At 33.4% G+C, this 22,504-nt stretch overlaps 3 protein-coding genes across 3 annotated transcripts; 2 read left to right on the forward strand and 1 right to left on the reverse strand.

Moving 5' to 3' along the window:
* Positions 1-138: 138 nt before the first annotated feature.
* Positions 139-1,771, forward strand: LOTGIDRAFT_164891 (hypothetical protein; the record flags this gene model as incomplete). The annotated part of the gene is made up of 3 exons (XM_009061404.1): positions 139-351; positions 1,062-1,323; positions 1,440-1,771. The coding sequence occupies 3 exons, from the start codon at positions 139-141 to the stop codon at positions 1,769-1,771; spliced, it is 807 nt and encodes a 268-aa protein (XP_009059652.1).
* A 3,603-nt stretch (positions 1,772-5,374) lies between these two features.
* On the reverse strand, positions 5,375-5,665 carry LOTGIDRAFT_124794 (hypothetical protein; the record flags this gene model as incomplete). Its single annotated transcript, XM_009061405.1, has 1 exon — positions 5,375-5,665. A coding segment is annotated over one exon (291 nt), but the record flags the coding sequence as incomplete, so codon positions are not given.
* Positions 5,666-9,637: 3,972 nt separating this feature from the next.
* On the forward strand, positions 9,638-15,150 carry LOTGIDRAFT_164893 (hypothetical protein; the record flags this gene model as incomplete). The annotated part of the gene is made up of 10 exons (XM_009061406.1): positions 9,638-9,752; positions 9,911-9,991; positions 10,837-10,962; positions 11,299-11,414; positions 12,050-12,304; positions 12,781-12,980; positions 13,438-13,615; positions 13,954-14,178; positions 14,653-14,728; positions 15,071-15,150. 10 exons carry the CDS (start codon positions 9,638-9,640, stop codon positions 15,148-15,150), a joined length of 1,452 nt encoding a protein of 483 aa, XP_009059654.1.
* Positions 15,151-22,504: the final 7,354 nt, after the last annotated feature.

Raw genomic sequence — 22,504 nt, forward strand, 5'->3', positions numbered from 1 at the left:
TTAGTCACAGGTTAAACTATACATATAATCAGATATTAACTGCTTGAAGATTTCTTTCCATGATCTGCCACAGCATATGGTCATCAATTTTGTAGCTAGTGTTAAATGTATCTAATTTATTGTAGAAACAATCCCAGCATGCAGGGTAACTCCGTGTTGGCGTTATCTGGACTGGCAGTAGCCGTAACAAGACACATTAAAGGACTTGACAAGGAAGATGTCCGGCAGACAGAAGAACTTGGTCAACATGTCAGCCATTCTCATTGGTTGGTGATCGTCATGGATACCATTATGTCTGTCATGGATGTGTCATATCAACCGAAAGGGGAAATTTTCAATATGTGTCTTCAGGTGACATATATCTTCTTTTTTTCCCTCTGAAAAAATGACACCCAAGATCATTCCTTTAAATCGTCTCAGCTGTGCATCGTACATTTTGAACAAAAAATTTTTATCTGAAAGTAGTGTAAGATATAATATAATAGAAGAAGGATTGAATTCTTGCAATATTTCAGTACCATGCTCATTGTTAAAAGGTTTTGTCATGCAACAAGTCACTTAGATTACATGCCAAGATTCAAACTGTACTTAGGAAATTACAAAAAAACAATGATTTGCTAAGATACATGATTTGTTTGTCACTCGTTGATACAGCGAGTCATCTTTGGCAATCTATATACCAAGATTTATAACAAGCTGGTTCATTTAGTGGCCAAAACATGTTAACAGAATGCAGAGCTATTTTCCAAGCCCATGCCAAATGCAGCAAGTTGACTTTTGTCACCTTTATGTCAAGATTTGATGGGTTGCAACTAAGTGGCTCAAAGTTCAGTTGCTGAAAAATGAAAACTATTCATAACTTTATGCTAACTGAATGTAGAGCTAGTTTTCCAAGACCTTGTCAAATGCAGCAAGTCACTTTTTGTCATTTATACATCAAGATTTGACAGGTTACAATGAAATGGCTCATTCAGTGGACAAAACATGAAAATACTGTTAACTTTGTCAATCAAAAGGCACAGCTGGTTTTATATTTCGTGTAAATACAAAAATACTTTCAGGTTGAAGCTAAAGAAAGGAAACCGGCAACTCTTTTAGCAAAGACATCATCCTGTATGGCTCTAACTCAGTTAGTCCCGGTCCTGATGTCTACAGATACTGACAGAATCCACGCTATTATCGTACGATTGGTGGACGGGTTATCAGGGCAACCAGGTTGTCAAGAATCACCAGTTGCTCAGTTTCACTATGGTCTGGCCTGTGGAATGCTGATTGGGAGATTGTTTGAAGAACATTTCTCTGAAATTTGTGGAACCAAGGTAGGTAACCCTGGTAACAGAATTGTGGAAAATATATGTGAATCAATCATAAGCTTTATATAACTCTTAAGCTACGATTACATGTGTACATAACTCAAACTTAAACTCCTAAAACTCAAGCTCAAGCTCAACCTCAACCTCAAACTCAAACTCAAACTCATCCTCAAGCTCAACCTCCTCATCCTCAAGCTCAACCTCAAGCTCAACCTCAAGCTCAAACTCAAACTCAAGCTCAAGCTCAAGCTCAACCTCAACCTCAACTTCAAACTCAAGCTCAAGCTCAAGCTCAAACTCAAACTCAAACTCAAGCTCAAGCTCAAACTCATCCTCAAGCTCAACCTCAACCTCAAACTCAAGCTCAACCTCAACCTCAACCTCAAACTCAAACTCAAACTCAAACTCAAACTCAAGCACAAGCACAAGCTCAAGCTCAAGCTCAAGCTCAAACTTAAGCTTTTGAGATTGAGGACACATGTAATCAAAGCCTTCGGGTTATTTCTTTTACGACTATAAAACACATATTATCAGTTTTGTGTTGGCAGAAACAATTTTGTCACTAGTAAGTTATTATTATGTCCATTTGAAGACACGAGGTATCAATTTCTTAAAGCATGCATTTTCTAATGCTCAGAAACAATTACGTCGCACAGAATGTGTCTTACAGGCATTATTGACATTTATAAGCGGTATCTGACTTTAAATTCACGTCATCAATATATATAGACCATCAGAGACATTGTGACTTTTACAATTTAAATTCCAAACAGCTGGAATTTATCACTTTCATGTCTTTTTCAGGCTTTAACTCAATTGTGGAAAAGTTTAAATATTCTAGAAGATACTTGTTTTAATACAGAGCTAGAAAACAGGTAAAGTTTCCCTGGGCATTATTTGAAATTAAATGAGAGAGAGGACGCTGAACTCTGCAAATTCAAAAATGCATGATATTAAGAAGTTAATCTGGTTAAGGATGCTTTGTGTTAAAACCTTTCATTTCATTAGCCCTATATCCCTAGTTCCCAACATTCACTCCCTGGGGATGTTGGACTAGGGTGTAAAGGATGTGGCCAACTGGTGTAGGAGAAGAATTTATTTTGAGTTGAGAGAGCACCTCACATCATCACATGCTGGAAATGTGGATGAAACAAATTTTTGGGGGTGTAAAATGTCCAAGTGGTTGCTTTAGAGGTGTGAAGGTTGAAATAGGTTGGGAACACCTGCCCTATATGATGCATGACTTAAAACTCTATGAGATACAGAACAGTAAGATATAAAACTCTATTTCATTTCATTAGTCCAATAAGATACAGAACAGTAGAATATAAAGCTCCATTTCATTTCATTAGTTCAATAAGGTACAGAACAGTAGGATATAAAGCTCCATTTCATTTCATTAGTCCAATAAGATACAGAACAGTAGGATATAAAGCTCTATTTCATTTCATTAGTCCAATAAGATACAGAACAGTAGGATATAAAACTCCATTTCATTTCATTAGTCCAATAAGGTATAGAACAGTAGGATATAAAACTACATTTCATTTCATTAGTCCAATAAGATACAGAACAGTAGGATATAAAACTCCATTTTATTTCATTAGTCCAATAAGATACAGAACAGTAGGATATAAAACTCTATTTCATTTCATTAGTCCAATAAGTTACAGAACAGTAGGATATAAAACTACATTTCATTTCATTAGTTCAATAAGATACAGAACAGTAGGATATAAAACTCTATTTCATTTCATTAGTCCAATAAGGTACAGAACAGTAGGATATAAAACTGCATTTCATTTCATTAGTCCAATAAGATACAGAACAATAGGATATAAAACTCCATTTCATTTCTTTCTAGAAGTGGGTGTATATTAGGTTTAGGATTAGCTATAAGTGGATTAAGCCAAGACAGTCAGACAGATTCACGAGTTCATGTAACAGACATTGTAGACAAGATCGGGGTGTTATTTAATTGTACAGATGTCAATCATTCTAGTTATCAGGTAAGAGTGCAAAAAAGGGCTAGTCTTTACCAGATCAAGTTATTGATCATATATCATGTATATATATCTTTTAAATTTTGAAAGTGAAAAAAACCATAAATATCCAACAAAAACAGTCTTAAATAGCATGAAAAAAGCATCTGTTTCAAATAGTTAAGTTATTTGTTATAATTGTGAAGATGGTAATATTTGTCAATACATCATGATAATTATGAATTTTAAATCCGATTCTGAAAATGATGTCAAATTGGCAATCCCAATTACTAATTAAATATTATTAGCAATGTAGACAAATTCAGGCCATGTATTCTCGAAACGATCTTAGCGCTAGGATGTCCTAGAATCAATATTAGAAGATAAGAATCTAGGATATCCTAGCGTTAAGATCGTTTTGAGAATACATGGCCAGGTGCCCTAGAAGAACAATAGTAGTTCTGTGAACTCTCTGAAATTGATGCTGATATGAATTATAATAGAGACTCTCAGAAGGTGATGACAGGTTGGCAAACCTTAGTACCAAATAAACAGCATATTAGCAATGTTGACACTCCATAAGGTGGCCGAGTTGATAAAACCTGTCAAGCAGTTGCATCAGGTGTTTTGAAAGAGAAAATAAGTTTAAAATGATATATTATGATATTTTCAGTCAATATGTGTAGCAATGGCTTGTATAGCTGGATCAGCGTTTACCAATAATATTATAACGTCACCAAGAATCACCAATCTGATAGACACATTATACCAGACTCATCAGAAATATCAACAGGTAATTTTTATAGTCCCGCGAAAAAAATTAGACTGTTGAAATAAGATTTCAATTAGTTTTAGTTTTTGAAAGAGTTGTATAGGTCGGTAAAAATTTTTAAATGATTTTTCTTGCCACCAGTGTAATTTAATGACAATATTGTTTCTATTTATTTATATTTTTCCTCTCCAATATAATCTAACAAGTTTTCTATTGCAGACCTGTTCTAATGATATTGTATAGGACCCTTTTCTTGGTACTGGACTGTAGTCACCTGCCTGATATCTTTATCATTTTCCAATATTCCATTTCCATTTTTAAGACATATTTAGTCTAGAATAGAAAGATAATAGATAGATTTTCTATACCAGAATGTAATAAATTAATAAATAAATTGAAATGAAGTGATAGCTGTTTTTTCAATGTAACTGAAATCAACTTTTACTCCTACCACAAAAAATCGGGATTAAAACTTTCAAAGAAGCAATTTTTAGACAAATTTAAAATTTGCTCATTGTCCTCGAATTTATAAATCACTTATTAACAAAGTACAACCTAGTTTTTTTAATACTGTACACTCGAGGCATGTCAATTTTAGACAATTTTGAATTTGCTCATGGTCTTCGGACATATGTAGGCAAACGAGAGTTATAAATAAATTAGGACCTAGTTTTTTAACTTTGTAAACACAAAGCATGTCAAAGCTAGATCAATAAAAAGAAAATGTACATGTCTTGACCAATCTTCTTTCATTATGTGGAATTCTTTGACATCATATTTTCATTATGTTCGACTGTAATTGAAAAGAAGGAAAAAGAAAATGAAAGACAATCATCAGACTCATGAAAGAACTTTTTAAAATAATTTTCTGTGTCTTTTTTGCAATCCTTAATTAACAGCGGGAACAAAAATTATCTTAAGAAGAAACATCAAGAATTTTTTTCCGATTCATTTTGTCATTCTGCTTTTGTAGTTTTCTGACTTGCTATCAAGATATTAAAAAGAGAAATTATTATCTAAAAAATAGTTATGTCATCCTTGAGACAAACATGAAATAGTTTTTTATAACCAATTTGGGTTTTAGGATATATTCAGGATAGCTTTGAGGTTTCTTTTTTAGATCTCTCTGAATTTTTTCAGTTTTTTTATATTAATTACTGTTTTCTATATATAGCAAATATAATTTCGTCTTAAAATGTACAAACAATTTCTTAGTTATATTATTTTATCATATGATGAAAGATGAAATATAAATTTTCAAATGTGTATCATTGGTTCTAAAATTATTTTGGGTAGATCTGGTGATTTTACATTAGAACTAAGCACACTTCCCTTCTAGAAAACAAAACCCTTCTAGAAAACAAAACCCTTCCAGAAGACCAAACCCTTCTAGAAAACAAAACTCTTCTAGAAAACAAAACCCTTCTAGAAAACAAAACTCTTCCAGAAAACAAAACCCTTCTAGAAAACAAAACTCTTCTAGAAAACAAAACCCTTCTAGAAAACAAAACCCTTCTAGAAAACAAAACCCTTCTAGAAAACAAAACTCTTCCAGAAAACAAAACCCTTCTAGAAAACAAAACCCTTCTAGAAAACAAAACTCTTCCAGAAAACAAAACCCTTCTAGAAAACAAAACCCTTCTAGAAAACAAAACTCTTCTAGAAAACAAAACCTTCTAGAAAACAAAACCCTTCTAGAAAACCAAACCCTTCCTAGAAAACAAAACCCTTCTAGAAAACAAAACCCTTCTAGAAAACAAAACCCTTCCAGAAAACAAAACTCTTCTAGAAAACAAAACCCTTCTAGAAAACAAAACTCTTCTAGAAAACAAAACCCTTCTAGAAAACAAAACCAAAACCCTTCTAGTAAACAAAACTCTTCCAGAAAACAAAACCCTTCTAGAAAACAAAACCCTTCCAGAAAACAAAACCCTTCCAGAAAACAAAACCCTTCTAGACAACAAAACCCTTCTAGAAAACAAAACTCTTCTAGAAAACAAAACCCTTCTAGACAACAAAACCCTTCTAGAAAACAAAACTCTTCTAGAAAACAAAACCCTTCCAGACAGCTTACATTCCATATTTGGTCTATTTATTATTTCTTTACAATAATCTATTTAGAAATATTTTTTTTTTATGGAAATATCTATAAACCAAAAATAATCTGAGACTATCAGTACTAATTTGAAGTTGTCTCATAAAAATAAAACTAGAATTGCCTTCACTTTGTGTTTTTTGATCTGGGATTATTATTTAATTTTCACGTTTCAGACTCAGGAATCATTTTTGTCATCCTCCCACGAAACAAACATGTCAGAGACTTGGTTTGTAATAACATTGAGTAGGATCCATCCACTCCCAACTTAATTATTATCAGACTTTTGACCAGTTTTCTTGTTTTTCTGTGATTTGAATAAGGCTTCACTAACTGATAAATATATGAAATATTTCCAGTAATCTGATTATAATGCAGATCAACTTTTTTCCTTTCATATTTTTTTTGCAGGTTTCTTCTCGTGCCATTTTTGATCAATGAACTCTGATCAGTGAGGTCAAACCAGTTTCTAATCAGGGTCAAAGGTTAAAGTCACCTCTGTGGCAATCTTATTAAAAACAAAAAAAAAATGAAGAATTGTGGGAAGCAAACTTAATGAGGCTTTCATTGTTATCAAAACACATGTTCTACAGGGAACAATTTGATTGGTTAAAAATTGGGTGGATAGAACAGGACTGCATTAGAAAACTTGTTAGAGTACATTAAAGAGGAAAGATACTTAAAAACGAAAACTGATTTGTAATCTATTTTTAATAAATTCCTTTATTTATTATTAATTGAACAAACAAAATTACTTATATCATATCTTATCTACGTTATTTTGCTTGAATTATATTTGAAAAATGTGAATTATTTTAACACCTGTTTACAGATGTCGGGTGTTAGCTTAGCTCTGGGTATGATGTGTTATAATTTAATGTCACTCGGACACACAATCATCAATAAACTTTATGATGATTTGATACGAACTTGGCTGACGTCTATACAATCACAGGTAATTATCATTTTATTCGCTTTTTGATAACAACTTTTATCACAAAACAGTACTGTTCCTGGTTCATAACACAAGTTCATAACTAAACAAGTTCATAACTGGCAACTCATATAACTCAGATTTTATATGACATAAGCACTTGTTTAAGATCCTTTACTTCTTGTACATATTTCAATATTTGTCCTGAATGGAATATAGCTGTAATAGTGGTTTTGTCATTGATTCGATACATTGGAAAATTTGTGTTTTCATGTTTTTCATTATTTCCATCAACCCAGCTGTACAGTTGTATAGATAATCTGAGAAAGATCAATGCCAAGAAGTTTGACCAGGACCAAGGTTTTGCTGTTAAATAGCTCAGGAGGATAGCCCCAGTTCATCCATTTAAATTTTTATCTGAGTGTGAAAGAGAATATCGTTTTGATCAGATTTTATAGAAACTTTGTATTCTCATGTATATGTTAGATTTCACCAATATCCAATGGAAAGTTTATGAGTTATTGCTCTTGACTGGATGCACTTTTTGCAGTCTATTAAAATTGGCTTGTGAAACATGATAAAGGCAACACTTTTGCTCTTATTTTGGAGCATATCTTTATGAATTTTAGCTAGTATGAAATCAGCTACTGTGTTGGTGTACATGATTTTGGACGACGCTCATTGTTAATAAAATAATATTTTGTTATTAAGAGATTAACTCAGGTGCTAACACGTGTTTCAAATATAATATGTTCATCAGGAAGATTAGTTAAGGGCTTCATTTATTATACTTCATTAAGATTTATTTTTTTTAAAAATCACGCTCAGTAAAATTATTAGATTATGGAGGCGTAAAGACTCAAGATGTAGAACTGGTTCACATTGCTGGAATCAAAATCACGCCTTTATAGGTTAAATTATTTCTTACAATGTATACAGTATTACCTCGGGACAGAAGGCAGTCAGTATTTTTGAATCATCTTGGTAAGATTAATGATAAATATTCTCCTGCGGCAATCAGCCTTGAACTTTATCATCGGGATTATTTTTACACTACTTGCCGCTACTTGCCGATTCTTGTCGACTCCAGCTAGTATATATGTGTAATGTCACAATGAGGCCTCAAGCATTATCAATACAAAACATTGTCTGATGAAAAGCTTAAAATAGATTGGAGATGAAACCTAATTTAAGAGAACTACGAGTCTGCTTAGTTTCGTGAAAACAGGAAGACACAGTTCACAAAACTCACTATACATTAACTCCTGTCTATTATTGCTTCATTGATTTCTTTAAAATATGGGGTTTTATTGTCTTGACCTCTAGTTCACATAAATAACTGTATATTATGGTAGAATTAATTCATTATAGTATTATTATTAACAAATTGATGTCAGTTTGGTGACATTTTGTTTGGGAGGAGAAGGGGTGGGTGGTAAGGGATGGATTGGGTGTAAAGGTAATCATCACAACACAAGTTTCCTGCGAACGATTACATTTCAACAATTAACATTGTCTTAAATAACTGTACTTTATGATAAAAGTAATCCATTGTAGCATGTAGAGTATGTTAAACCTTGAATGTATTGAAGATTTAAACTTTGGATTCCACCAATAATCAAGACTGCCCATATATTTATGTGTTGATTTGTTTCCTGATGTAGTAAAATATTTTTACGCAGGACTGTAATATGTTATGTTCGATAGCTTTAATCAGATCAAGAATCTGTTTTGTTATATTTTTAGGACACGTCTCCTCTGATTAAAGTATCTGTTTTAAATGGTTTGTTAGCAATGATTGGTTCAGAGAGGACTTTAATAGCTGTACGTATCCATGCTCTTTTTAATTCATTATCTGTGTTGAAATTCTTACCCAATTTTCGTATGAGGTTGTGAACTTGACTCCATTAAGAGAGTCCACATAGCTTATTACGATGATTTAAGTGTTTGAGTCATCTGATTTTATATTTAGTAATTTAATCCAATCAGATTACTGTATTTCATGCTCTTTTTGATTTATTATCTATTTTCACCCAATTCTCAAATGAGATTGTGAACTAAACTCTATTTAGAGAGTACACATAGCTTATAATGTATCAAACCTCTATTTGATTTATTTTATGTCATGAAATAAACCCTCAATGACATTTTGCACATGAGCTCACCAACTCCATTCAGCTAATACAACAGGCCCGTAGCTGGAGGGGGAGGGGGGGGCCAGGTAAGCATCGAAAGCAATTTGACTCAGAGAGTCCACATAACTAATAAGTTTATAAAAATCAGCACTTTCATATTTAAACTCCATTCAGAGAGTCCACATAACTAAAAATGTTTATCTAACTCAGCTATTTCATATTTAAAGTCATTTCTTTGAGTTATCAAAGACATCTCTAAGCCCAACACTGTTTCTGACTTCCATGCAAAAACTTCTGTTTCCATAACCCCTCCAAAAAATGACAAAAAACTATTATACATTTGATTTAGACTCCCTCATCAGCCAGAAGCAGTACCAACGAAACCTCCACCAATGAAATTGTAAAAATGGCTTCTAAAGTCATCAGTACGTCAACTGATATTGGTATCCAGGGTAATGCAGCATGGATGTTGGGTCATCTGTATCTATCAGCTTGTGCTGTCACTGAGACCAGAGCTAGTGGTTGGTATTTGATTAATTTTGACATCAGATACAGTTTCACCAAATTTAACTAATACAGAACAAAACCCTGGATTTTTAGAAATTAAGTTGAAACATTTTATAAGCTAAAGAAACTCCATTAATCTCATTTGCCTGACTTCTGTTTTGTATTTTTTCAGTTCCACCGAACTATAGTTACCTGAAGGAAACCAGTGTTTTAAGAAGTCTGGTTGATTTTCTACTGGAAGCTGGTAAACATGGTAAGAACCTGACACCCATAACTCTATAGTGAACTCTTCCTCACATGCATTCTTCATTCTCAACCACAGACTGACATCCCTAGATCTATAGTGAACTCTCCCACACATGCATTTTTAATACCAATCAATGACTGACACCCTTAACTCTATATTGAACTCTCCTTAACCTGCATTTTAAATTTTCAACTAATAACGTAATTCTTAAGTGAAGTATACCACACCTGCATTTTTCATTCTTAAATGATGACTGACACCCCTAACTCTTTAGTGAACTCTCCTGTACATGCATCATGAATATTTATTATCTGGGTCTCAATTACAAAGTTTACCTGTCACAGTGAAACAGGGTAGAAATAGGTAATAGTTTGGAATGTGTTGGTTAGTCAATGATTTATGCTATACATTAATAAAGACAAATATATTATACATGGGAGATAACCACTATATATGACTTGATGATTAACAAGAGTTTTCTGTATTTCTTTTCTAAAGCTGTTCTGCCTTATGGGGATAGACAATAACATGCAGTGTTCAATGAAGAAAATTTTGTGAAGACATTGGCATTAGCCTACTCTTTATAGATTTAATCTTTAATGTGCACAGTCTGTATCGTATCTGTGACCGTGGTAACACAAGTGAGGGAATTTACGTATTAATAGCTGAACATTGTCCAATCAAAATTGGCCCTAAAAGTATTGAAGCTGGCCAAACGGAAGTGTAGTGTTTAGTTTAATACGTGCTAGACCACCTCAAAACCTGTATTCAGGATTTAATGGTAGCACACATAAAATTGTCTTATTTACATTTAGAGCTGTTACCAAATCTATTTTTATTTTCTATATCAGGACCAGAGAAGGTAAAAAATGGTGAATTAAAGGTTGTGTTGAATTCTTTACAAGATGAAGTCTCACGTCTGTTACCGCCATTAAACTGGGCAGGAGTTCTCTCCCCTTTGATGAGAATGGAATATGGTAAGTTAAATCACAAAAAATTTGAAGAACAGAATAATATTTCTATCTCAAGGTCCTAACGGCTATGGAAAGATAATGGACATTGACCACGTGAACTTTTTCAGCCATTGAAGAAATAACATATACCAGTGAAAAATATAATGTCAAACAAATAGGATGTGATTATGCCTCAGTGAAACTGACCTGACCTGGCTTTCAGACATGATTTGCTTCTTCTATAATATATTGTATCTATTAGTCTGCACTTCACACTGTATCTTGTCTCTAATCGCACCCAACTGTTAGCTATTGTGTTACTATTTTGAAGTTTTATGAAATGTTCCATTTTACTTTTAGATAATGAAATAAAATGTTTGTGTATAAAACTAGCTATAACACAATGTATCTCTTCACCTACTGCTGCTTCTTTTATATCGTCATGGTTACAGCCAACATTGTTTTCATCCTTAACGGTAAATATATCTCTTGTCTAATATTGGTGTCAGTCTGTGGCTCCAGCCTCTTGGAACTTGGGTTTACAAACAGAGGACAGATTGACTAAATGGGGACAATTGATGGTGTTGAGATTTCGAGGAGGAATCACCATAGACTTTCTAAGATTCTCTCCCAGAAATATTTTGAAAAACAGAATTGATTTGGTGAATTCTGACCCATACTTCCAGACAAAAAGTATAAAAATTCTACGATATATTTTGAAATCCCCCCTAACTGTACCCCCTAGTTTTACTCTATGTTATTTGCTCTGATTCTGATGTTACGAATGTTTCCAACTATTTCCAACGACCATTGTACCAGATACATAGCACCACTTGATTCTGTTAAACACAATGTTCCAAATGTTAAACAACTTTAGCAAAGCAATGAAACCATGTTTCATACTTCAAGAAATATGATAGTTCTCGCTAGTCAGTGATGCTAGAGGAAGCCTCTGGATATTGTCCGTGTGAAAGACAGTTGGGACAATAAACTTGAATGATCTGGGAAAGCTCATTTCATACCTATTACTTTGTCTTCTTGAGGATTTTGATCCACAGATTTCCAGTTGTAGAGGCACCGATTAATGTCAATTTTCGTTTTGTAATTTCAGGATGATTGTAGGATAGAACTGTTTAAGAGTTTACCATTGATGTTAAAACCAGTTCAATTCTCAGTATTAAAGATCTTCCTATCGAAATGTTGTATGATTCCATTCTCCACTACCCCAGTCCAGTCCTCTCATTGTGTAGCTGTATTAGAAGGGTTAAACAAAGCTTTGCTGGTCCACGATCCACCCAAATCAGTTACTCTAATGTTATATGAGACTACAGAGAATTTATATAAAGCTGTTACAGACTGCTCTGATGTAAGTTCATTACCAACAGTTGGATTGGAAAATTTAGAACCATTTTATTTTATTAACAGGATTAATCATTAGTCAGATATAAAACATTTCATTTCAAAAGCCAGTTTAGGTACAGAATTAGTTTATTGTGTTTATTATTTCTTTAGTCTGTTAGGGTGATAACACTTGGTTTAATTTCCCAAATAAGGTGCTGTGCTGAACTGTTTTGTTTATGTATCTGTTTTTAGACAATCTGTGCTATAAGGTTTATTTCACTAATCAAGTTAGCCTTCTTGAAATGTTGCACAAAGCAACAACCTAGGCTTTCTGTCTACTGACTACTGTCATTTTAACATCTTCATGTCTTGTCATGGTTTTCTACATAAAGTATAATTATTAACCTTGAGTTGTTGTTGATCAACATGGGACAGGATACAACCAAACTAATTGGCACCGAAATTCTGTATGTTATTAACCATTCCATTTTATATTTATAGGTACAAGTCTTAACTAACCTTTCAAAATGTTTGTTCAGTATCCCTGATGATAGATTCGATACAATGACAGCTGATGATTTCACAGACCCAAAAACTTTCATAAAAGGAGTTTTTATACGATGTCAACTGGTAGCTATGGGGAGACAACCCATTGTGATTCTCAACAGCTGTTTAGATGCTACTATTAATAATAAAACTTGGTATGGTTCTCTATAATTTACAACATTCTTGTTATTTAGGTAGTGGATCAACATGGGAAATAAGTCCATAAGTGATCATGTTTGCATGAGGTCAGGCAACTTGGGGCCTTGACACTCAAAACTCAATTTTCAAAGAGTGTTGAAATAAAATTATAGTCACCCTCTTTGGCATTTAACTGGGACTTGAATATCTTGAGTTTTAGTAAGTACTTGTAAGAATATTGTACGATTGATCGAACAGATAGTGATTGTGCCCCTTTAATGTTACTTCTGTCATATTCTGTCTTGTATGCCTACTAAAGGCTAATGCGACTGTCCTGGCAAAATTTCCCTCATTGGACACATTGCATGGCGTCTTCATCAGCTCAATTAGTTGCAGAAGAGTAGGACATAAAAGTCCATTCATTTCATTTCATATGCCTGCTTATCTTAGGTATGTTAATGCCTTTTCTTGTAGTGATTATAAGAAAGTATTCAGCATACTGTGCCATTGTTTTTATTCCACTGTCATGAGTTCAACAGAATCAACTGGTGCTATGTATTTGGTACAATGGTTGTTGGAACTGGTTGGCCATGTTCGTAATATCAGTATCGGAGTTATACAATTAGATGATAATGCCCTGCCATTAGCTACCGTAAGTAATAGTTGAGATCTTTAAGGAATTCAAAAGAGTTTTTCTGTGTATGTGTATTGTGGACACTTTTAGCTTGTATTTACACCATTCAGGTTTTCAAAAATAAATACTTAAACTCAAGAGTCTAAATCAAGAATTATTTGAAATTGACCTCCACTTAAATAGCTAATATAGTTTGTATGATATTTTATGAAATTCTAATATTTCATTTTATTCAAATGCATTTTCAAGTTTCAGAGTGTCTTGTTGGACAATTCTAATTCATCGTGTTTACTTCTAGAAATGGACGTCTTATTGGAGAACTAGGAATTAATTTTTTTTTTACTATGTATTTGCAGGTTTTGGAGTTGCTGATTGGAGTGGTGTCAGCTGCTATCTCAATCTGGACCATGCCGTCTGTAGCCTGTATGATCAATATAGATACTAAACTGTTGATATCAGATGTTGACAGTGAAACTAAGACCAGCCAGGTTCCTACTGTTGATATACTCCAATGTCTCCAGTCTCTTCCTGTATCCATCGTTAATCTAAAAGTTGAACCATGGCTTCAAATCTTACCAAAAGTAAGTAAAATATGTTCACAGAAAATTTGTTATTTAAAGGAACAAGTTGGCCAATCGTTCCACAATCATACCTTTGTCTCAGAAACTGGATTTTTTTTAGCTAAGTTAATCAGTAATAGTGTTCACAGCACACCATCAAAATTTGAGCCTTCAAATCCATGTGTTCAGAATTATCTGCTATTGAAAGTTAAAATGAAGACCTGTCTATTCTTGAGACTATATCATATAAAGATAAGACATAATAGAAATAGAAAGTGAATTTCCTTGTCTGAGGTCTGAAAATGGCGAACCTATAACTTTAATTGATAATGTAATATAAATTTGTGATTGCCACTTGCGAAAACAGAGCATCCTAACTCTCTTCTGAAATTATTTAAAATAAAACAACAGGTCAAAAACAGATGGTGGATGTTGCTAGGGAGACTGGGGATGGTCACTCCTCTAGAATAAGCTCACCATTTTTATGTTTTATAGATAGTAAACTGGATGGTTTCAATATTAGAACTTTCTGATGATCTACTGTCACCTCATGCCAGAAAATCTTTAAAAGGTTTGCAAATTTTTGTTCTTTACATTTGCCATCAGAGCATTTACTTTTTCATTGGGTTCATTTTAAGTATGAAACTTAAAGCATATAAGCAAATTCTTTGAACAAGAGCTTGACAATTGGAATATTCTACTGTATGAAAGCCGTACACAGTCCTCACCTGTAAAGATGGTTTGGGAAATGATATTTAGTTTGAAAAAGTTATAGATTTGTTCCACATTGTACTTGAGTACTTGCCTGAATGAAACATAATCCAATTATATCAATCCTGTAACATTCTGCCACCAAATCTTCACGGGTTGAACTGGATTCAAAATAAAATTTGATTTGTTTTTTCTATTACAGATTGTTTGTATTTGTTGAGAGATAGTGAAGAATTTAAAAAGGCTGCCGTCTGGACACAAGTTTTTACTTTAGATCAATAAATATGTGAAATGTCCCCAAACTAAAATTAGTTTGCAATAATAAGCTACAGACCACATAGAAGTTTAGAATGACATGCTTCATTGTAGTTGTCTCCCTTTTACCAGAAATCGACCTCGGAAGATCATTCTTGCGCAAATTTCATTCACTTTCCTAACTTGAAAAGTCTAGAACATTTCTAAATGAAATGGACGTTTAATGTCCTCATTTTCCGTGCCTGATTGTTCAGTCGTAAGTTAGTTTGCAATAACCTACAGACCACATAGAAGTTTAGAATAACATGCTTCATTGTAGTTGTCTCCCTTGTACCAGAAATCGACCTCGGAAGATCATTCTTGCGCAAATTTCATTCACGTTCCTAACTTGAAAAGTCTAGAACATTTCATAATGAAATGGACGTTCAATGTCCTCATTTTCTGTGTCTGATTGTCCAGTCGTAAGTTAGTTTGCAATAATAAGCTACAGACCACCTAAAAGTTTAGAATGACATGCTTCATTGTAGTTGTCTCCCTTGTACCAGAAATCGACCTCGGAAGATCATTCTTGCGCAAATTTCATTCACGTTCCTAACTTGAAAAGTCTAGAACATTTCATAATGAAATGGACGTTCAATGTCCTCATTTTCTGTGTCTGATTGTCCAGTCGTAAGTTAGTTTGCAATAATAAGCTACAGACCACATAGAATTTAGAATGACATGCTTCATTGTAGTTGTCTCCCTTTTACCAGAAATCGACCTCGGAAGATCATTCTTGCGCAAATTTCATTCAGGTTCCTAACTTGAAAAGTATAGAACATTTCATAATGAAATGAACGTTCAATGTCCTCATTTTCTGTGTCTGATTGTCCAGTCGTAGGTTAGTTTGCAATAATAAGCTACAAACCACATAGAATTTAGAATGACATGCTTCATTGTAGTTGTCTCCCTTCTACCAGAAATCGACCTCGGAAGATCATTCTTGCGCAAATTTCATTCACGTTCCTAACTTGAAAAGTCTAGAACATTTCATAATGAAATGGACGTTTAATGTCCTCATTTTCTGTGCCTGATTGTCCAGCCGTAAGTTAGTTTGCAATAATAGGCTACAGACCACCTAAAAGTTTAGAATGACATGCTTCATTGTAGTTGTCTCCCTTTTACCAGAAATCGACCTCGGAAGAGCATTCTTGCGCAAATTTCATTCTTGAAAAGTCTAGAACATTTCATAATGAAATGGACGTTTAATGTCCTCATTTTCTGTGCCTGATTGTCCAGTCGTAAGCTATATAAAGGCAAATGCCAAAATCAAAAGCTACTGTATCGAACTGCTGGAGGTATTATGTAGGCAAATGGAATATTAAGTCTAGAAGGCTTGGACTATTGAATACAAGCAATGCTATGCAGTGTGAAATGAGGAAAATTCTTTTTGATTTCCATGTTGGTCTTCATTTAGGAAATTGTTATGGTCAATTTGTTTGTGTAGATTTTTATTAATGAGCCACTGCTATTGCCCTGGATATATCTGATCAAAGATATTTTAAAACACAGCCTTCAACGCCAATATATGCTCCACATTTCACAAAGGCGTATAAAAATACACAAAAATATGAAATGGAAGTATTTTATTTATGTGTAGAGAGATATGTCTACACAATGTTTATATTTACAATGTTTGGTGTGGTGATACGAAAATAATATTTACATTTCTTTTTACATTTTATACAATTACAGTTTTTCACTTTTATGAATCCAAAAGCACAAATATTCTAGCAGAAAAAAAGGACTTCAGCTCCATTAAATTTGGTATTTTTACCATCAGTATAATAGAGGACTAACAAGTATTCAAAACATAAACACGAGCTTTATAATTGCCATAATCTCAAAATAGGACTGCTATTGTTTATGTTTGGAATCCAGGGCCAAAATTACAGAACTAAATATTTCAGAGACAAAAACAAAACTAAATACAGAAATTGTTGAAAACCTTCAAATTAATCATTTGCGAAAGTTCATAACAAGCTAAATACATGTAGTCAAATTTAGTTAGGACGAGACAGGTCAAAAATAAACATAGAATCACATTTATAAATAAAACTGAAATAAATATCAACATCTTATAGTTTTAATTCTAAATGCACTTTGAGCCATGGATTTCACTGAACATCTCTGGTAGACATTTTCTACTTTATTAATATGACATTTGATGCCAGATATAGTAGAAAAAGATACACATGCACATTTGACCTTTGTCTTATACCTTGACAGCAATATCCACCTTTTTTTTTTATCATGAAAGATTGTAGATGAAGCGATTTGATTGGATTGTGCACTAGAAAATACAGCCAATCAGAGGCTTCGGCAGAAAGTCTATGAACACAAAGCAATAATGCCCAATTCTGTGATACAATAAAGGTGGATTTTGCCGTCAAGGTGTAAGTACAATTTGTAAAAACTTGACACTGTGAGAATGTCATATTGTCTTCCCAAAACATAAAGACTATTGAATCAAACAGTCACTGGGATGTGCATTAATATCTATTTCAGACTGAACAAAATAGTTTCAATATATACAGAATCAATATTTACCAATGAGCAATGTCTATCTACAAAGCCAGATTTTTAAATGCATACGATTATGCCCAATAATTGAATTGGTTAGCTTGTCAACTGCTACTTGAGTGGGCTGGGATGATGTTTCTGTTAGATTTTTAGTATCAGAATGTTCTTAAGACCCACAATCAAACATCTTGTCATCAGACTTGACTGGTAAATACAGTTAGAGAGCACTAGTTATATCTGAGTGGCAAATACAGCTTGTCAACTGCTACCAGAACATAAATACAGAGGGTCTGTAGGTGTAAGATTTATCATACATTCTTGGGAATTACTTGCTCAGTTTCATAGAATATTATTCCTGAAAACCCAAATCAGTCATTATAAATTCAAAATCCATTACCCTGAACATCAGCAAGAGTTTGAAAATAGTTTTGAAATTTCTTTTGTAGCTGTTTGTATTAAACCTCTTTCAGATTTATATTGATTATTTTGTTGAAGTGAACAAGTTTTTCTCTGATAGTAGATGATAAGCCAACCAATTTATATTTTGTAATCTATTGAATGCATAGTGTTTAATAAAGCACCCTTTGGTAAAATAATCACCCCTGAGTTCAACACAAAACACAAGATCTATTCCAACAAATTTATCAGTACACATACAGGGGATATTAAATCATTAATAAGACCAGTCTATTTTACTTTGAGGTGAAATACATTGTCCATGAAGGCAAACTTCAGTGGATTCTTTATCAAACTAACCCTAAATAAAATAGACTTTCCCTGTCAATGATTTAAATAGGACCTGTATGTTCATGTATATTTGCTTGAAAATAAATACAATCCAAGCGTCATAATGTCAAAAGAATGCAGTCTGAACAATTCCAGCTGTTCTGGAAACAAGCTTTATATTTGAAACACAAGTTCGCTCAATTCAATTCCATTTTCTTCTTCCATATTCTTTAATTTTTGGTCTCAAACCAAAACTTACGGATGATATTGATCAGTCAATACCTTGTCAAGGCTGAAATGCACAAATCTTCAAGATTTTCAAATGTCGCAACTTTCCAAAACTTCTGCCCAGCAGCATCATTGAGTAACATAATTCCATTTCACATGCTGGAGATTTCAGTAATTGCAGAACCCTTAAATTGAAAATTTTGCCATATTGGTGGCACAACCACTCTGTTCGTTGGCACTACTACTTTGAACATTGGATGTTGTTATCCAGTTTCTATGGTAATAGAGAACATCCAGTTTCTATAGTAGTAAAGAACATTCAGTTTCTATGGTAATAGAGAACATCCAGTTTCTATAGTAGTAAAGAACATTCAGTTTCTATGGTAATAGAGAACATCCAGTTGCTATGGTAATAGAGAACATCCAGTTTCTATAGTAGTAAAGAGCATCCAGTTTCTATGGTAGTAACGAACATCCAGTTTCTATAGTAGTAAAGAACATCCAGTTTCTATGGTAATAGAGAACATCCAGTTTCTATGGTAATAAAGAAGTCAGTATCACAGTTTGAAACTTAACATCATATAATAAACATTATCTCGATCTAAAATTGAGTTTCGCCCCAATCCAAATTATCACATTTAACCATGTCGACATGAAAACTAGTTCCACACCCTCTCCATCAAAAATAGATCAACTATCATTGGCAATACAAAATCAATATCTGTGACCTTCCCATGTCTTATTTCTTTGACAAAACATATTGAATTCAAAGATGACACTTATCACAATTTTCTATTTCCAGTTTGCAACAATACTGCCCATCAAACAATTCCATTTATCAAGTGATCATTGATCAGATCCACACTAAACCTTAGTTATCCAGCAATACTGAAACTCATTCCTAGACTCCCTCAACCCAATTTGACATGTCAATCAATGACACTCACCATTTTTCTCCTGGGGTTATACTACGACTTGTATTCTTGTATCAGAGTTCTTCACTTAAATGAACAGGTCGCTCATGAAAAATAGCATCTCAATTTCCAATTAGTAGGCTCAGTGATAATTCTTCTTTAGCCCCACAACAAGGCCACTCGAGAATAAAACCATCACAGTTCCAACCCATAGACTCACTGATCATTTCTCTTTACCCCAGCGTCTAGGCCACTTGTGAACATCACAACAAGTTGGTTTTATTAATGTTTGACGGCAAGACGCTACGTGGGACTAGTTTGCTGTCTGCTAAATTCTAATCGCGGATCTTTAGAAGATCGTCGTGGATCACTATGTTCATCACCTCCTTTCCGTTTTCGTTCACGATCTGAAGATGCACTGGAAAAGAAATATATCTAGGTGTGAAAATAAGAATAAACAATTATCGACTGAAGTCTTATCCATTGTTCCAATTTGAACCAATCCAACTACCACCCAGTCTGCAATATCAGCATCTTCTGGAAGCGAACGTTACCTTGTCATCTACCAAACAACCATTGATCCTCATTCAAATCCACAAAATTTAGTTCCCAATAAAGTAAATATTCGTAAGTACTTGAGTTCGCATGTTTTAAAAAGAAAATTACCTGTTGTTCCAGTCTTCAGATTGTCGGGGGTAATACACTCCCTGGTCTCGATAATGAGCCCCACCCCCTCCACTGTTATACTCAGACCAGTTGTCATGACGATATTGTTCACCTCTATATTGGTCACCATGGTGAGATGTATCTGTACGAGAACGTTGATAACTATCTCCCCGTTGTTCATGACGATTATAATAACTACTTTTACTATGATGTTGTCGACTATAATTATTGTTTCTGAAATTCAAAAATAATTTTTGCAATTTTATCTTCGGTGAAACAAACTTGACTGGAAATAAAGAATCCTGACACAAAATTTGATGAGCAGTTGAAATAATCTGCTAGAGAATATAACAGAAAAGAAAAAATCTGACATCAAAAGCAGGTTGAGTTTGTCTTGAAATTCAATGCATCACTACTACACAAACAATTCCTTTTATAGTCATTGATCATTTTCCCTGTTGCTGCACTTCCAGTAATAGCCTAGTCAAATTGAACACCGCCATTTATTGATGAAAGCTGTAATAATAACCAAGAGAGTTTAAGAACCAACCTGTTATACGAATCTGAACCACTATGATGAGAACGATGAGAATCATAATGTTTTCTACCGTATGATCCACCAGAACCTCCATCATACCTATAAATAGACACACAATATATGACTTGTACAAACTGGCCATGTTAAATTTGTAGTACGTGACCTAGATTGTACCACACAAAGAAGCTTTACTTTGACAAGCTTGCAAATGCAGCAAAATCAATTGTTACACAAATCATTATGTTCAACTAGCAACCCTCCTACAGGCCATAAAATTACTTGGTATATACTTGAACAGTCAAGTTTCCAAGTGATGTTAAATAACTTTCATTTTGTATGTTTTAAGTCATATATATTGAGTATATGATATTTTATTTTGTTCACACACTGGATTACGAGTTAAAGAAATGATTTACGTACCTGCTACGTGGAGGTTCCTCAGATCTAGCTAGAGGACTAGTAAGCTGCCATCGTTCCACTGGACTGGAACTATTACTATTTTCATGATGAATGGAATCACGACTAGACGTATTATGGAATGATGAAGAGTGACTGCTGCTTTGAGATGCTTTCTGACCATTAGCACTGAAATAAATTGGAATTTCACATCTTACTCATATTTGGATAAAATATTGTTCATCACTGAAATGAATTGGAATTTCACATCTTACTCATATTTGGATAAAATATTGTTCATCACTGAAATAAATTGGAATTTCACATCTTACTCATATTTGGATAAAATATTGTTCATCACTGAAATAAATTGGAATTTCACATCTTACTCATATTTGGATAAAATATTGTTCATCACTGAAATAAATTGGAATTTCACATCTTACTCATATTTGGATAAAATATTGTTCATCACTGAAATAAATTGGAATTTCACATCTTACTCATATTTGGATAAAATATTGTTCATCACTGAAATAAATTGGAATTTCACATCTTACTCATATTTGGATAAAATATTGTTCATCACTGAAATAAATTGGAATTTCACATCTTACTCATATTTGGATAAAATATTGTTCATCACTGAAATAAATTGGAATTTCACATCTTACTCATATTTGGATAAAATATTGTTCATCACTGAAATAAATTGGAATTTCACATCTTACTCATATTTGGATAAAATATTGTTCATCACTGAAATAAATTGGAATTTCACATCTTACTCATATTTGGATAAAATATTGTTCATCACTGAAATAAATTGGAGTTTTAGATCCTATTTTTTCTTCAGTTGATTGGACTAATGAAATGAAATAGAGTTTTATATTCTACTTTACTGATCAGACAAATGAACATGTTCATCTCTATGAAGTGTGATATAAGGGAAATTTAGTGGCATCAGCCTATTCTTTTACAATCTAAAACTGGCATATTTAACTTTTTTGGAGCAAAAGAGAATCAGAGTAGAGAAAACATCAAGTAATTATCAGAGGTCCAGACATCATTTTCTATAACTATCATCATATTCTCTTTTATTATTACCACTCATCCCTTCCCTGTGTATCACAGACACTAAAATATTGACTTGCACTTTGTCTGAAGTCTGATTGAAATTATAAAAGCCACAAATGTCCCACTGATGGTGCAAATTGATACTATCAGTGTCCCTGATACACATTCAATTTTAAGAAAACCTCTTTACAATCACTTCCATGTTCTATGGTTCTTAATTCAACTACATTATAAAACACTTAGTTTCAGTGGACTTGCAAGAAGCACAGACGTC

The sequence above is a fragment of the Lottia gigantea genome (genome assembly GCF_000327385.1).
Source record: "Lottia gigantea unplaced genomic scaffold LOTGIsca_48, whole genome shotgun sequence".
In the NCBI taxonomy this organism is placed as follows: domain Eukaryota; kingdom Metazoa; phylum Mollusca; class Gastropoda; family Lottiidae; genus Lottia; species Lottia gigantea.